The sequence below is a fragment of the Coturnix japonica genome, chromosome 1, assembly GCF_001577835.2.
Source record: "Coturnix japonica isolate 7356 chromosome 1, Coturnix japonica 2.1, whole genome shotgun sequence".
Lineage (NCBI taxonomy): Eukaryota > Metazoa > Chordata > Aves > Galliformes > Phasianidae > Coturnix > Coturnix japonica.
This window is the reverse complement of record NC_029516.1, coordinates 110,183,381-110,200,065: the sequence shown is the minus strand read 5'-3', so window position 1 is coordinate 110,200,065 and position 16,685 is coordinate 110,183,381. Positions and strand designations below refer to the sequence as shown.

General features: G+C 39.9%; 1 protein-coding gene across 1 annotated transcript in view; it reads left to right on the top strand.

The window, feature by feature from the left end:
* The window catches only part of MOSPD2 (motile sperm domain containing 2), a 33,547-nt gene extending 31,083 nt beyond the window's left edge, over window positions 1–2,464 (top strand). Inside the window, exon 15 of the mRNA XM_015886710.2 lies at window positions 374–2,464. Within this exon, the coding sequence (XP_015742196.2) occupies window positions 374–520 (147 nt within the window). The 3' untranslated portion in view covers window positions 521–2,464. The remainder of the gene's footprint in view (window positions 1–373) is intronic.
* The last annotated feature ends 14,221 nt before the right edge of the window (window positions 2,465–16,685 follow it).

The window sequence follows — 16,685 nt, the reverse complement described above, 5'->3', positions numbered from 1 at the left end:
AATCATTGACTGTAATTGAATTATTTTACTTTATTGAGTGCTAACAGTTCAATAAGATGTGCTTCTAGTGCACTTTATTCATTGGTCTTGTTTTATGATGCATCTCAAATGTGAACAGGACTCAGCAGAGTCTATTGCTTCCTGCTCTGGAGATGTCGCCTGCTTAGTACAGGCAATATAAATTATCCATAACCTGCAAAGTTCTAAGCTTCTTTAGTGGAACAGACTCTTGAAGTATGTAGTGATAGAAAAAGTATCACTAAGAGAAGCTGTGCTTTTAATGTACTTAAAGTTTTGTGGCTAAATAGCTCTACATTAGCAAGTGCTTTCATAGGTGGTAATTTAAAATTATTGAAATGTTTTCTATTTTCAGCTAACTCATTTACTGCAAATTAATAAAAGACTTCAAGAGCAGATTGATCGCTGCCTTTGGTTCCAGCAGTTGTCAGTTGTTTTATCATCATTATCAGTTACTATTGTTGCCTTCTGCTTCTACCTGGCATACAGCCAGAGAAGCTAAAAAGAACCATTTTGCGCTAAAGATGCTGCCTATCATGGTTGTCTGGAGTGGAAATGATTGCTGTACTACGCTCAGATTCTGGAACTGCCAATATGAGGTTTGTGGATCCACAATTGTGGATGAGTTTGCTGAACAGTGAAGTGAATGGCCAGCAAAGGAAGTTACTGAAGGTTGACGCTTGGAACAGCGCGTGAAGGAGATGATAGAGCTGGGAGTTATTTCCACTCTACAACTTAATAAATACAACTGAACTGGAAGAAGAAAACCAAATACAACAACATAATTTAAAACTTCAGTTGCTTTTTTCCTCTACTCAAATACTTTACATACAGTATTTCATTTATTTCCATCATATTCATTCCTCCATTCAAAATTACTCTCACAGAAGGTGTAAGCAGTCTGCTTGATGTATTGTAAAGTTTCACATGTTCTTTCAGGAAAATTTACAGAAATTATGTACTGCAAGCAGACTTCTTGTATAATCTATGTACAGTCTGGTATAAAGGAAGATATTTGTTATTAATTATTTTGGTACTTCAGGGCTATTACTTTCTTTAATTAAATTCTATTTTCTTTCCTTTTCCTGAAGGCAAACATACTGTAAAAGTTTTCTTCCAAATACTGTGCACATAGCCATATTGACCAGCAAAATAATTATGGCTCGATTCCAAAAATAGTAATGAAATAATAGCCATGCTGACATACAGTTCCCATTCCCTCCCTATGTATTATTTTCATGGCTAATTTTTGGAAACAGCTCTTAGTGAAATTGCAGGAGTGTGATAGTTGGCTTTTGATGACCAAGTTATGGTTCCTAAAAGGACTAACGAATAGTGTAAGGACTTACTCTGAGATGTGCAATATGCTTAAATCACAAATGAATTTATGAAAAAAAAGTCAAGCCAGGAAGATTAGGTATTGCCGAAGGCAATATGGAAGTGTTATTTCTACCATTTCTCTTAAAGTATTGTAAGAATGGTGTATGAAGCTAGCATTACTTTATTCTAACAAGAATTCTTTGTATTCATGGCTGTAAATATGTACATTAAAATGCTAAACACCTTAAAGGAGACTGATGGTATCTTTCAAAAAATTAATTTTATAACTGTAGATGATGTCTAATTTGTTTACTGGAATTAATTTTTGCTACAAGTTAGCTTTGTAATAAATAGATTTAGCTTTGGTTCATTGGCTTCAGTAGATAATAAGAGATTACTGGGGAAAAGCAAAGGTCATAATCTGCTTCTGTCTCTTTGGTGATGGTATCTCTCTGATGTGTTGTAGTTATAGTATCATTTGTAGGGAATAGAAAAGGGCAGGTTAGAAAATGCATTAATAAAGTGATCAACTAAAGAAGCAGGAATGGCTCAAAGCGATTGCTAAAAACTACTGTGTTAAAGGCAAATTGTCAGAATTGCTTGGTGCCTGGTCTTCTGTCCTTTCTTAATTTATACCTTATTTTACCATGGTCTGCGTTTCTTCATTTTTCATTTATCCGATTTCTGTACATTTTCCTTCTCGACTTCCTTTTTTTCTGAATGAATTCACAGGTTACATTGTTCACTGCTAACCACTGAATGTTTTAAGTTATTTTCACAGCACAAAATTCAGATGCTTTGCTTCCAGCAGAATGAATTGTTGTGTTGTTGAGAAGAGTAACAAAGTGATTGATAACTTTCAGATAATAACTACTAACCATGCTATTAAAATGCTGATTCCTTGATTTGAGTGGATTGAATAGCACTTTACTGTAAAATTGTGAGAAATATATTCTTACAGCCTTTGCCAATATGAATATTTTAATGTTTCGGTGCTTTCATAAATATTTTCTGTATTTTATTACTATGTTGGTATTTTCTTTGTACGATGAATCAGATGAGCATTTTTTTCTATTTTAATATGTTCCAGAAAAATACAATTACAAAATAAATTTGAGGAAATACACAGTCTTTAATGTTTAGTCTTTTAAAAATAGCTACATCTTCTTAGGTTTTGATTCTCTTTTTAGTCTACGGGTGCTTAACATGAATGAGAGGTCAGTATGGTAATGGCCCATCGCCTCCAGTGTGATAGAACTACTGACAATACTGAAGTTATAGAGTGTTCAGCAGTCACGTGAATTGACATTTTACTCAGAACTGAGAGGAAGTATTATTGAACTTCCTTTCTAGTGAGACTGGCAATGTGCAGAGGAGGGCCACTAAGATGATCAGAGGGCTGGAGCACCTCTCCTGTGAGGAAAGTTGAGGGAACTGGGCTTGTTTTGCTTGAAGAAAGGCCTGGGAGACCTCACTGCGGCATTCTAGTACGTGAACAGAGCATATGAACAGGAGGGGGAAAGGCTGTTTACAAGGGTGGATAGTTATAGGACAAGTGAGAATAGTTTTAAACTGAGACAGAGGAGGTTTAGGTTAGATATGAGGAGGAAGTTTTTCACTCAAAGTGGTGATGCACTGGAACAGGTTGCCCAAGGAGGTTGTGGATGCCCCATCCCTGGAGGCATTCAAGGCCAGGCTGGATGTGGCTCTGGACAGCCTGGTCTGGTGGTTGATGACCCTGCACATAGCAGGAGGGTTGAAACCAGATAATCATTGTGGTTCCTTTCAACTCAGGCCCTTCTGTGATTCTATGACCTCATACATCCAAGAACAAACTCCAGTCGTAGCACAGTCCAAAGAATAGCAGTAGCAGTAGTAGTAATTCTTCCTTGTGCCAATTCAGTGTCTTCTGATTTGTTAGTAATACTTCCTCTTTCCTGTTTTCTCATCCTATCAGGTGTATTAGCCCTGTACTAGCGTTGGTGGAAATTTAGGAAAACTTGAATATGAAAAAAAAAATGCCTTTATCTTCTCTTTATTTATCTTTTATTTCCTTAGGTCCACAGTAGAATGTATTCATTATTTTACCACCACTTGGGTTTTTCTTCACAAAACATTTTTGTAGATTTTGCCTCTTGCTAAAAATACCTTCTTAGATGGATGGTAAATTATGCATTTTGTTCATCTTGATGAGTCCGTGAGATATGCCAGCACTTGATTCAACCAGCAGGAAAGCAGTGAGTTCCTTGAAATGTTTTTCAAAAGCATTATGTCGCTGTACATCTTTTCTTTCGTCTTGTTCAGACCTTCCTCCTGAAATAATTACGTGTCTGTGCAAGCTTATTTTATTGTGGAGCAAAAGACTTTGTTAGATCTTACCAGAAGCAACTGATAGTGTCATGGGTACTTTCTGCTGTATAGCTAAGTAAAAAAAACTTGTTACACCTACTCCTGTTATTCCAGTACTTATGTATGTTCCTGTATATTCCTGTATGCTATGAAATAGCCAAAACAGTAAACTAGCATTCCTGCATTAGGAGAAAAATGGTAAAGGTTCTGCCCATCTTATCAATTTCATTTCGACTGCCAGGAATTTGGCGCCTCTGGTGGCGCAGTGGTAGGAACGCTACTTTGCAACACCGGAGGCCCGGGTTCGATTCCCCTGTGGCGCAAGTGGTAGAAGTGCCGCTCTGCTACACAGAGGCTCGAATCCCGGGGGTTGGACTCAATGATCTCTAAGGTCCCTTCCAACCCGCACGAGACTGTGAGACTGTGACTGTGAATGCAAAGTGGAGCACTGGCACATGGTATATTCCATGGCCATGGAAGTAGCCTCCCTAGAGCAAGTATTGCCTTACTCTAGGGCCCAGGAGGGAACAAAAGCAATTTAGATATATTTTGTTTCAGATCCAATGTAGTTTAGTTTAATTTGCAAATAGATGCTTCAGACACAAGAAAACCAGGTCTCCACTATCAGTCTCATCACGACCACCATCTCATTTTGTGATTATGATGAGATCTGAATTAAGATTATCCGTTTGGGTAACGGTGATGCAGTTTAGCAAACCCTGTGTGGTGCTGAATGTTTCAAAACTGCAAACTTCTTATATTTCCGCTGCCCTGTATCTGTTAAAATCATTGCCAGTATCATTTTTGACAGCTTGGAGCTGTATCTGAACACCTGTTATTCAAACCCCAAGGAAACTGTCAGAAACAAGAAGCATTGTTTAAATAAATACAGATGACAACAATGGTGTGGAAAGGAAGCATCAACAGAATTTGTTACACTTTTGTTTTCTAGTATGCTATATTTGAGAAACTCCTGCAAGGAAAAGCAGGTCTGGGCAGCCACCACAGGTGCTTCATTAATCTTTTACAACTGACACTTACAGATTGATGGTTAACATGCTGCCATGATGTAAAAACATGGGTTCTCAGTCTAGCCTGGAAAGCAGTGGGAAACCATAGAAAAGCAATGTTCATTTGTGCTAGTCTGTATGTAATCCCAGATGCTGCTGTTCTGGCAGTCACTGTGATTGTCACAGTCCTTCACACTGAATGCCTGGCTGAGTGTGGAGTAGGTGCTAAGTAATTTTCTTCCAACCTGTGCTGCTGTCGTGTACTGGTGTATGGATGGGGAACTTGAGGATCTGGTGCAGTCTGAGAGCCTTCAGGGCACCCACTACCCATCTCCCAAATCAAGGAGAAATTGCAACAGCATCTCTGGAGGTGTATGTAATTCTCTCCATTACATTAGGTAGGTACACCTTTTAGAAACCTTGAGAAGTGTTACACAAAAAAGAAAAAGGTGAAGTAGTCAAGGAAAAAGCTGTGTCTTGATTTTGTCTGCTCTTTGGAAAAGAGCAGACTCCCACCGACCATGGGAGTGTTCAAGAAACGTTTGGATGTTGTATTGAGGGATATGATTTAGCTGGGAAGTATTGGTGATGGTTGGACTGGATGATATTCTAGGTCTTTTCCAACCTTGATAATTCTGTAATTCTGTGACACTGTGATTCTGTGGCAGCTGGGTACATTTGCACTCCATCCATTTCCAGTGAGATTTACCTTCCATTAGCCATCTCAGCTTGGATATGTATCTGAAGTTCATTAGTCACATAAATGCTGCCTTAGAGCAGTCAGTAATTGGAAATGGCATGTTAGTGCTTGGACAACTCAAGAAAACCGTGTTTGCAGGAGAATCACAGACAAGGGGAAACATGCTCATTCTGTATTGTTTCTTCAGTTTGTTCCACTTGTCTTTGTTGCTGTGCTTCTACTGTTTGAGCACTTCACTGTCTTATTGTGTATCTATCATAACAGAAATCTTGAAATACACATTGGTCCTATTGCCATTAAACATGGGGAGAACTGAAGTCCAAGAAGATCAAATTAGCCTTTCCAGCTGTAATGACTGGAATCTGCTTAACACAAACAACAAAGAAGTGTCTTAAATGTCAAAGTTTTGCCAACTTTTGGGCCATGCACATTTAATTAGTTTATTTTAATGTACTTGCAGATCAAAATATAAAGCTGGGACAAATTAGTAGAGAAGTGAGCTTTGCTCTTTTGACAAAACAAGAACATTCGCAACTCAGAAGCACTTTATCTCCTGAAGTGTCACTTTGTATGAGTCAGAGAGGATAACGAGCCGGTGCTGGAGAACGTGTGATGTCTTTTCATGTGCTTCTCAGTTCTACCAAGGTGAGTTACTGGTGTGTAGAGCTGAGAAACCACAGTACATGGCATGCCATGGGCTGAATTTCAGGTGCCATTTGTGTGTTTTTTCATAGCTTGCCATGCTCTATATATGAAATAAATAGTAAAACATTTCATTTGTATCTTATGTAGTATTTCCAATAATGTTTTAAGAAATATAGATCAGATCTTCAGGAACAGTCTAAGAGTTCTTCATTAATGTTGCAAAGGAACCTTAGTTCCATAAAACTTTTTAAAGAAATTCCTCCTACACTTCCAATACCTCTGCTATTGTAGAGGACTAATAAAACCAGCTAATTAAGGCATTTGTATATGTAAGGCACTCTTACAGCTGCGTAAGGAGAGGTTTTAAGACATCAATACATGTATTACCAACCTCACCAGATAAATACACTATTTTCCAGCATCTATTTTGCACAATAAGTGGATGAAGAAAAAAATGATAGGGTGAAATAACGCAGACAAAGCAGTGATTCCAGTGACGAGGGCCCTTTAAGCAGCAGAATTCACAGGATTTCATAAGGTCTTCTCTGAAAGAAGGGCAAGGGGGAGAGGATTCTTCTATGGTCTGCTGCTGTAGCTCTTAACTGTAGTGCATGAATGTGAAGCAATTTACATCATCTTCACGTACTCTCATTGCTTTGACATAGCAGTGCGTCAGTGTCTCTGATAGCATGCAAGATCTTAAGGAAGCTTGCCTTACAGCTCATACTGCTGCAGTAGGGAGGACCTTGCCACATCTATTTTTCTGCATATAATTTAACAGTGGAAATGTGGAATTGGAAAACTGTGTAATCAAAAATCTTCCCAAGACATCACTGAGCCAGATGGAATGAAGAACATGAATGATCATTTTCACCCATTCAAGTTTTTCTATTTTCCAAGCCTAATTTCCAAATCTCAGCATCCAGGTTGTATCTGTTCATACACCAACCCATCATCACATGAGAAACACACAAGATCTATAGCAAGGCTGTCTTGTTAGTGGTGTGATGTGTGATCTTCTGGGTTGTCAGAGCTGTGAGTTTCAAAAGAACAGGCTGAAGTGCAGCCATCTCGTTTTGCTGTTGCTAGCTGATCACGTACCATTCCTCAGCAAATGTATTCTCACTCCTCAGCCCCTTGCTCCTTGTCGCTCTAGGAAATAATGCTGGTTGACGTCAAGCTGGTTTTTGCAAGCAGTTACAGATCAAGACGAAGATAAATTAATGACTTATGCATATCAGGCTAAATCATCTTACAAGTGGTTGTGACACAGTATCCCTAATTTCATCTCTGCTGTTTGGATGTCAGCCACCTTTCTTTTCTACACGAGAAGTTGCCCAACATTGTAATTTAGGTCCTCCTGTTTTGAACACATCTGAACTTGCAAAGAACAAAGGAAGAATGCAGTCATCTTCCATTTGGATTAGATGCTATCTGTCAGATAGAAATCTCATGACCAGGTTACAGTCTCCTAGAAGGCAATCAGTTTTTGAAGGTTTTTTTTGAAGTGTTCCCATCACTGAAACTGAGGGAACCACTTATCTGTTTACCAAATGATTTGTTTCTTTGATAGAGTTTTTTACGTGTGAGTCATGCTTTTGCAAAACAGGATGTCAGACTTCTAATAAAGCACTCTGGTCTTTTGCATTGGTTACTGCTTTATGAATAAGCAAGAATGGGAAAGATGTGAAGATTGGGCTCAGAAGAAAACAAAAAGCTTACTCAAGTCATAGCATGACACTCTTTAGGACAGGTGCTTGAAATATGCCTGCAGTGCATGCTCTCTCTTGAAGATGGACTGCACCGAGTTGCCTGGAGGAATGAAACCTTCCTGTCCTTGCTTTTCTCAGTGTGCTCTGAAAGATGTGGGAGGGGGACATCAGGGCGTTCAGATCAAAATGATGCTGTTCTATACACATCTGTTACCAAAAAGTAATCTCAATCAACTGGTGACCAAAACCATGTGATGATTCAGCTTGTTTTATTACATAATAACATATTAAGATAAATCAAAGTTTAGTTAAAATTTGCTGAGTAAAATTATCAATGGGTTTATTTTTCCTTTAGGAAATGTAAGTTCTGGTACATGAAAATGGGTTGAAAAGACTCTATCTAGAGACATAAATCTGTGCCACATATTTTCTTCAGAGCTACCAATATGTTCTGGTGTTACTTATGATAAGATTTCCACCCAGGCCTTGTCTGATATCACACAGCAAAATGCCAGATGCTGTGGGAGAAACTGATTAATAATTCCCAGTATAGTTTGTGATAGAGCGCTGCAGGACAATGAAATCAAAATGTTATTGAATTGGAGAAAATATTTGATTGGTATAAGTGAGTATTTAGCCAGAATTTAGGCCTGTAGAAAGCTGGATAAGGGTGGTATCACAGTAGTTTTCAAGAAGTAGAAAACATGTTCAAAATAGTTCTGTTTACTGAATACAAAGGATTTAATGCTATCTAAAACGTGAATAAAAAATAATAAACACCTTTCTCACCTGACTCTCAGCCAGGGTGATGCTGAAGAGGTGTCACCAGGGCTGGCATGCACGCTGCAAGCTGCTGAGGAGGGCAGGAGTGAATGGTACTGGTGTCATGTCTGCTGGCCACATCTACGTCTTGAGAGGTGGAAGGTAGTATGGAGCACGAAGCTCAGCAGAAACCTGACAGAGTTTTGCCTGTAGTCTTTTTTTTTAAATAGGCTTGCTTCAGACTTACACAAATTTCACTGTAATTGCTAGTTATGACAGTCTTCAAATGCTGAAGGTGATCAAAGGCTAAAAATACAAAGCTGCCATTAGAAGGAAGTGATTTAACCTCTCACGGTAGGCAGGTGTGTGTTCGGAGCAGAGAGAGGTTCGTTGCTTCTGGCAACTAAATTGCAGCTGTAGTGAAATGCAGCCATTTGTCCAACTCCATGATGAAAATCCTTCTGAACTGTCCTAACAGATCTGTTTGTAACCTGATTGTACAGGGGAAGAATAATTTAAAAAAGCATAAAGATTTAATAAATGAAATTAAAATGATGTGATTATGCTCTATCGGTAATGTATATGTTATATATATAAACTTTATATGTATTTAATGCCTACAGCCATTTTATTGCCACAAAAGAGAAGACTTTAGGAGTGGTGAAGTTGCCAAGCTGTGAGGTTAGACAGCCCTGTGTTAGCGCTTCTCAGCTTCCCTTCAGCCTGGAGAGTGATGGGCACTGTGCTTACATGTAGGGTCACAATATTACAGTGCTGAGCACTGAGTGGCCTGCCAGCACAAATCAGGGGTTTCTTGGCTGTAAATTAGTACCATTAATAATTAATAATGACCATGATGCTGATGAATGCAGACCTGCTTATTTCTCGGTGTGATGCTGAAAACCCTGGTGTGCCACAGGGTGGCCTCCTGCACAATGCTCTGACGTGGCTGAAGAACCAGGGAAGTCTCTTGCAGGTGTGACAGTGAGTAATACTATTTAACTGGATTGATCTAAATTAGACAAATGAGATTGGCACAGATGGGGTACCCTGCATCATTGGCAAAAATGACCGAGTTGGTTTGCTGGAAGTGTTTAAAAACCCCAAATGAACAGAGCTCTTGCAACATGCATCAAGAGACTCCTTGTGCCAAGTGAGAAAGCTTCACCAGTGTTTTAAGTAATGATCACAGCTCACAACAGAGTCTGTGTGAAGGCATCTCATTGCAGAGACATTTGTAATTTAGAAAGTAAAAGTGACAAGTGTGGAAAAAGAGTGCTCTGCTGCAACTTTTGTTTGGCTGTCAAAGAAAAATAAACATTAGAAAGTTCAGAAATCCAGTGCTGGAGTTTCTAAAGGTGAGCTGAGGGCTGTAAGCTGCTTGGTGATGAGGAGAGGACATGCAGTCTGGCTTTCCTAGCAGTTATTTGTTTATGTTTTTGTGAGCTCAGCAGGAGACTCCAGGGGAAAGCCTCCTTTTGTTTCTGCTCTCCTGAAAGAAATGTTTCATGTGGTGAGATGGGGGCATAAGCTTCTCATGTGTGAGACATGGGAACATGAAGGGCATAGGGTCTGGGGGCAGGAGGTGTCCTCCCACCTTCAACCCAGCAGAGGCACAGAGGCTGTAGGGACTTTCGCTCTGTGGCCTTGTGCTTCTCCCTCTGGCACCAAACCTGCTCCTGGAAAGCATCTTCTGGGTGTTTGGGCCCAGAAGATTCTTGGGCCTTTTTTTGTTCAATTTCAGCTTTTGGGAACACAGCATCCTCTTACCCACAAGCTGCTTATTACTGCTTGAGAGAAGTCTGTTTTAAATTATTTCTTTTCACTAATGGCCCATCTTCTTGTCCTCCCCTTTCACGGTGTACACATTCATGTAAGTTTTCTACCTGACATCCATAAAAAGAGATCCTTGAAAGCAATATCATTGTTATCTGTAGGTCTGTAACTCTCTAAACTTGTCCTTCCGGGTGAGTTTAGGAGAAGTATTGTTTCATTGCTCAGGTGAAATATTTGAGACTTGGGACCTCATTTTAGAAAACACAGAGTCATAAAATATCCCACGTTGGAAGGGACCCACAAGGATCACAGATTCCAACCCCTGGCTCCACACAGGAACACCCAAAACCAAACCCTATGTCTGAGAGCACTGTCCAGATGCTCCTTGAACTCCAGCACTGGGGGCCGTGCCCACAGCCCTGTGCATCCCGTTCCATGCCCACCGCCCTGTGGTGCAGCCCCTTTCCCTGACCCCCAGCTGCCCCTCCCCTGGCACAGCTCCATGCCGTTCCCTCGGGCCCTGTCCCTGTCACACAGAGCAGAGATGAGACAACACATCACAGAGCAGAGCAGAACAATCCCTCACCAGGCTGGCAGTGATGCACCCCCAATGGAGATGGTAAAGAGAAGAGGCCTTAAAGAGTCAAAGAGGAAAATCTAAAGGCTAGGTGTAGCCTGTGGAAGACAGCCTGGCAATCAGTTAATTTTGACATTTTAACAGGGTGGGAATAGTATAATTCACTTTCATTAACAGATTAGTGCTATTTTGTGTATGTGGACTCCTTCTGTAAGAAAGGTGGTTTCTTTTCTATCCCACCCATAGCAAAACAAAGGATGGAAAATTCAGCCCACTTCCTAATGTTTGTGGGCAGGATACTGTAAACTGGCAGGTGTGAGACAATATCAGACAAAGGCATGAGTGGTAGGATTAACTCACTTTAAAAATAGAAAGTCAGACCTTCTCCTGTAAGGTTTTCAAATTATTTCTTTTTTTTTTTTTTTCCCCTCCTTTTTGTAAAATAAGAAAGATGTTGGAGAAAAACTGAGAACCAGAAGGATAACAAACGTAAACACTGTCAGACTGACATAACGTGAAAACTTGCCCATCCATCCATCCATCCATCCATCCATCCATCCATCCATCCATCCATCCATCCACCTATCCATCTTTCCCAGTTTCTTCCACCTCCTTCCACTCCAGTAATGATCCCTATTCTCCCACTTGTTGCTGTACCCAGCCCCCTGTCACTCTGCTGAAGTAAGAGAGCAGCCCTGTAGAGCTTTGTCACTTTGTCAGGACAGGTCACTGTCACCTTCCTGTCTCTTGAAGACCACAGTATCTCAATGAGTGAGAGGGCCTCAGGTGTTGGGGAAGAGATTCAGCTGACCCTGTGTCACTATGGCCTAAGGCAGAAGGTGTCTGTGATGGCATCACAGAATCACAGAATCACAGAACTGTAGGGGTTGGAAGGGACCTCCAGAGATCATCGAGTCCAGCCCCCCTGCCAAAGCAGGTTCCCTACACCACGTCGCACAGGTAGGTGTCCCGGGCGGGTCTTGAATATCTCCAGAGAAGGAGACTCCACAATTCCCCTGGGCAGCCTCTTCAATGGCCCTCCCAGGTCCAAACAGGGAAAGTGGCCACAAATGCTGTGCTCTGGGACATGACCATGAGTCCACTATTGTGATATTTTCCCTTCTGCCACAGAAACCGAGAAGTCTGCCTTGGCCATGCAGAGTGGGGCAGTGGCAATTCAGCCAGACAGTGGATCCTCGGTAGATCAGATTGATGGAGGGATTAGAGATCAGAAGGAAAAAACCTTATGGTTAATAAATCACTCTGGTACACAGGGTGAAGAGCATATACAGGGTTTTCTTTCCATAGAAGGAGTTATAAACTTTTACATGGAATCTGAGGAGAAAGCATCATGTTCAAATACCGCATGAAGAAAGGCTTGAGTCATAGAGAGCCTCTCCATATTAGTATGTATTACAAATACTCCCAAACATCTCTCAATTATTTTGTCTCATTTGAGAGATGCTTCAAATTCCCTTATTTCAGTACCTCAAACATGACACTTATATGAGCTGATTTCTTTCCAGCTGCATGGATTCATTTATAATTTAAGTTTTCATCAAATTGAAATATCATCCAAGTTCATATGAATTTAATAACAACATGGAGGCAAAACAAATATCAAAGCATTGAGAAAGGGCAATACTGTGGTTCTAGGGGTTATGTTCTCCTCTCTGACAACTTGACATCATTATTTGCAAAGCTGTGCACATCCTATTATCTGAATGTATTTGGATGCCATGGTTACTTGACAGTTCTAGTCAGGCATATGTGGCTCCAAGCAGTAACTGCAAACAGATGTAAAAACAGTCAACCAAGCAAAAAAAAACAGCCTGGTTTTCCCATAATCTGCACCTCATGAGTAATAGAGCATTTTATTAAAACAAAAAACAAAAAACAACAAGAACAAAACAAAACAAAACAAAAAAGCATACATCTATATGAACATATAAATAGCACATTAATATCTTGGCTTCATTTTGCCTTTTTTAATCTCTTTTTCTGGATGGTCTTAGCCTTATCTCATTATTTATCTCTCTATCTCTCTATCTATCTATCTATCTATCTATCTATCTATCTATCTAATTGTTCTTTCATTTATTTATTTTTATGAGAAAGCCAAAATAAGAAGGTCAGGACAAAAGTAGTTCCCACTGTTTACAGAAGCCTGCTGCTTTTTCCATAGTGTTTTTTTGTAATGTGGGAGACGCATGACAGAATTCCAGAAGTTCTCCCACATAGGTCACCACAAAGTCAGTTTCTGAAGGTAGTTACTTGGTTTGTGTCTTCTAGAAATAACCAGATATGCAGTCTGCTTGTATGTTCTCTCCTTCTGAAGTTTTAGGAAGCCAGGCAACTCCGAGTGGATTGTCTGAGAAACAAAAGGGAAGTCCATCCAGAGCTTAACTGCAGCACCGGTTACCAAAACATAAAACAATGGATTTATTTGTTTTAGATCTTGAATTTAGATACAGGCATACATTGCCTGTATAAATGTAAAACAGTGGATTTCTTATTTTATTTTGATCTTTGAATCCAAATATAAATTTAGAAATGCATATAGAGGTAGGCCAATGGACATCAAAGCATGAGAGGAGCTGAAAAGCTGTATGAAAGTGGCCAGAAGTCCACAGGGTTTGAGGAACCCTGGTCTTCTACAGAGGATCTCTGGGCATTGAATTGCTTTTTCCAGTGTCCTGCTGCCAGAGAGAGGTTGAGTCATCCTCCACAAGTAAATCCATGAGCATCCAATGAAAGGACTCTGAGCATGGCCATGATGCAGCACCTGCTCTTGTCTCTGGGACCAACATTCATGTGGTTTCCTGTTGTTTATTTTTCCATAGCACATCTTCTGAAGCATTGGTCTGCCTTCTTTTTGCCTCCCCCTGCATGCATTCATATGATAAGAAAAGAGAAGTGTATCACATGATAAGAGAAGCTTCCCTTCCTCTTTCCCCTGCCGCAGCAGCACACTCTGACAATTTCTCTGATGATGTTTCCAGTCCTAAGATTATATTCTACAGTTTATACCTTTCATAAAGCATTCATTTTTCCATGAAAATACTCTTGCCTGTTTCTTTAAAAGTCAGTGCAGTACTTCTGAAAATAATCAGCAGAGGAAAACCATTGCTCAAGCTTGAGCATTAAAGATGTTTAAGATGTTGCATGAAGTAGATAAGTCTCCAGTAATACTACTAAAGGAACATGAAAGTTCTTCATTACCATGATTTCAGTGGTGCCTTTGTTGTATGCTTGAAGAACAATTAGATCCCAGAGTCCTGGCAAGCCTGCAAGATTTGAGAAACTTGGTCTTCATCTTGCTGTTTACGGTGGCACAAGCAGCTGTCCAACAAGAGTGCAAATTGTTCTTTCTTGATTAACTCGAGACAAGAGGCCTTCCCTGCACAGTGTGAAGCACTGGGATACATACAGCCAAAGCCTTCACAGATAAGTAGAGGCAATGCTGGGGAAAAGTACTCTGCTTTCCTGCTCCAGAAAAGATGAGTGGCGAACTCATCAAGTGTCAAGCTTGCTTTTTTATGCCTTTTTTCCTTCTTTTCCCCTCTCCTTCATCAGTGCAGAAGACTTTTTCCGTCTCCTTAGCGCAGAAGTAAGAAGACTTTGCATGTTGGGAATGTACTAGGAGGGTGTGCATGGCCTCTTCCAAACCTCTCTGCAAGATTTATAATCCAGAACACCAAAATCACATACTATAATTGGCTACTTCCAGTTAGCACTGGTTACATTACCATTATACCACAGATTCCTCTTCCCAGATTAAAATCCTAGCTCTGCAGTCAGCAGAAACTACTGAGGAAATACAAACAGAGCAGATCTATGCAGAAACAAATATTATGTGAGTTTCCTCCATCACATTAGAAAGGAAAGAAGGCTCAAGACATCTTTTGGAAAGCTTTCAAGTGCTGCCTCGTAGACCCACATCTGTCAAGGGAGGATGGATGATATGTGATGTCTCCATAGCAAAGGAATGACCTTGACAAGAGCCAGTGGAGGTCTAACAGCCGGAAAAGCCAAATCTCATAAAAGTCACTCTGATATCTGTAGCAAATCAAAGAACGGGCAACAATAGTTCTTCCTTTTAAATGAAGCAGGAACCCAGGCCTTGTATACCTGCTTATTTTTATTCTGCCAACAGAAATTGAGGTTTATTTTTCCAAAGGTTCTGTATGCTCCATATGCAATAGATATACGTATTTATATCATGTATGCTTCATTTAGTTGCACTTTTATGATGTTTTTTACATTATAAAATCCATGGCTTTTTCCAGGCAGGAACTTGATAGACCAAGTTGCTTTAGCAACTTTTCTTTTTTTTTTTTTTTTCTTTTTAAGCATATTTTTCAACAGCAGACAGTGAAATTTTATTCAAATATTATCTAGAAAAGTGTGGCATGAGAGGCTGTGTCTTGCCTCTGTAGCTTAAATAGGCTCAGGTCTTTTCTCACTCTTGTTGTACTGCACCTGGAAGGCAAGCATGATCTTTTGAGAAGAGTATTATACAGACAGCCTGAATACAAACTCTGGTTTCCTCCACATCCTTGCACATTTTCTCCTTGAGTATATGTGTTCAAGATTGTTTATTGAGTAGACGAGTTAATAACAGCACAATGATCCCATCTAAACCTGGCACAGGATGGGAGAATTACAGTAGAATCCTTTATGCTGATACCTGGGAATTATTAGGCTTTGATGTTCTAGTGGTTTTTTTATCACTTGGAAATTCAGGAACATTAAGTTTATTTTCTTTAGGAATTACTTGTCCTTTAGGAGTTATTGTCAGCTCTTTGCCGCCACCAGGCAGTGTTTAATCTCTAGACAGGCTCTTTCTTTTGAGCTTGAGTTCACAGGATCTTGCTCCTACTGAGGAAGATCCATCTACTTACTCTTGTTTTAAAAATCTTTATAGCTTTTCAATGAGGTTTTTTTTTTCCCCTTTTTATACACTGTAATAATAAAAGTTCTGACTCATTGCACTTTTTGATGAAATTAATGACCACAGTACATTTTTGTGTGTGGCTTCTGTCTACAGTCCCATCACCATGCTCTGGATGAGGTAGCTGCTGATTATAGAATCATAGAAACATTAAGGTTGGAAAAGACCAGTAAGATCATCAAATCCAGCCATATGCACTCTAACACTGTAGTCATCAGGTTCCTCCTAAAGTGGGGATTTACAGGGAAACTGAGTGCATTAAATATTTGAAATGAGCACAGAACACCTGTCAGTCAAAGGGACAGGTATTTTTTTTTTAAGTTAGAAAACTGCTGAAGTTCCTTGTCAGGTTTATATCCAGTGTCAGACTGAGATACAGGCCCAGCTGCCTGGGGAGTGCATTACACTGCATTCCCCATTACTACTGGGAAGCAATATGAGAAAAGGAAGGAATCACAAGAAATCTGCAGGGTCATTTTTAATAGTGAGAATGAAATAGCGGTTTTAAATGGCTCCCAATCTATCTGTCATAACAGAAGTGTGAGACTTCAAAGGAGCCCTTAAAAGCACTGCTAAAACCAGCAGCTTGTTGATAGGGAAAGAACGGAAAAGAAATACAAAAGGTGTGTGTGTGGGGAAGCACTACCGAATGGCAACTGTCAAATGCAGTGGGGACAAAGAAAGTCTCTTCCTTGCTGATATTCATAACATTGGTAGAATTTGTTGTTGATAAGCTGATGAGCAAATATTTGATTTTTATTCAGGCATCTTTGTCACTGACACACAAATTAAATTCATAAACAAGATGAGGAAAATATCTATTAGATAAGAAGAGTATACTGAAAAAAACTTTAAAATAAAG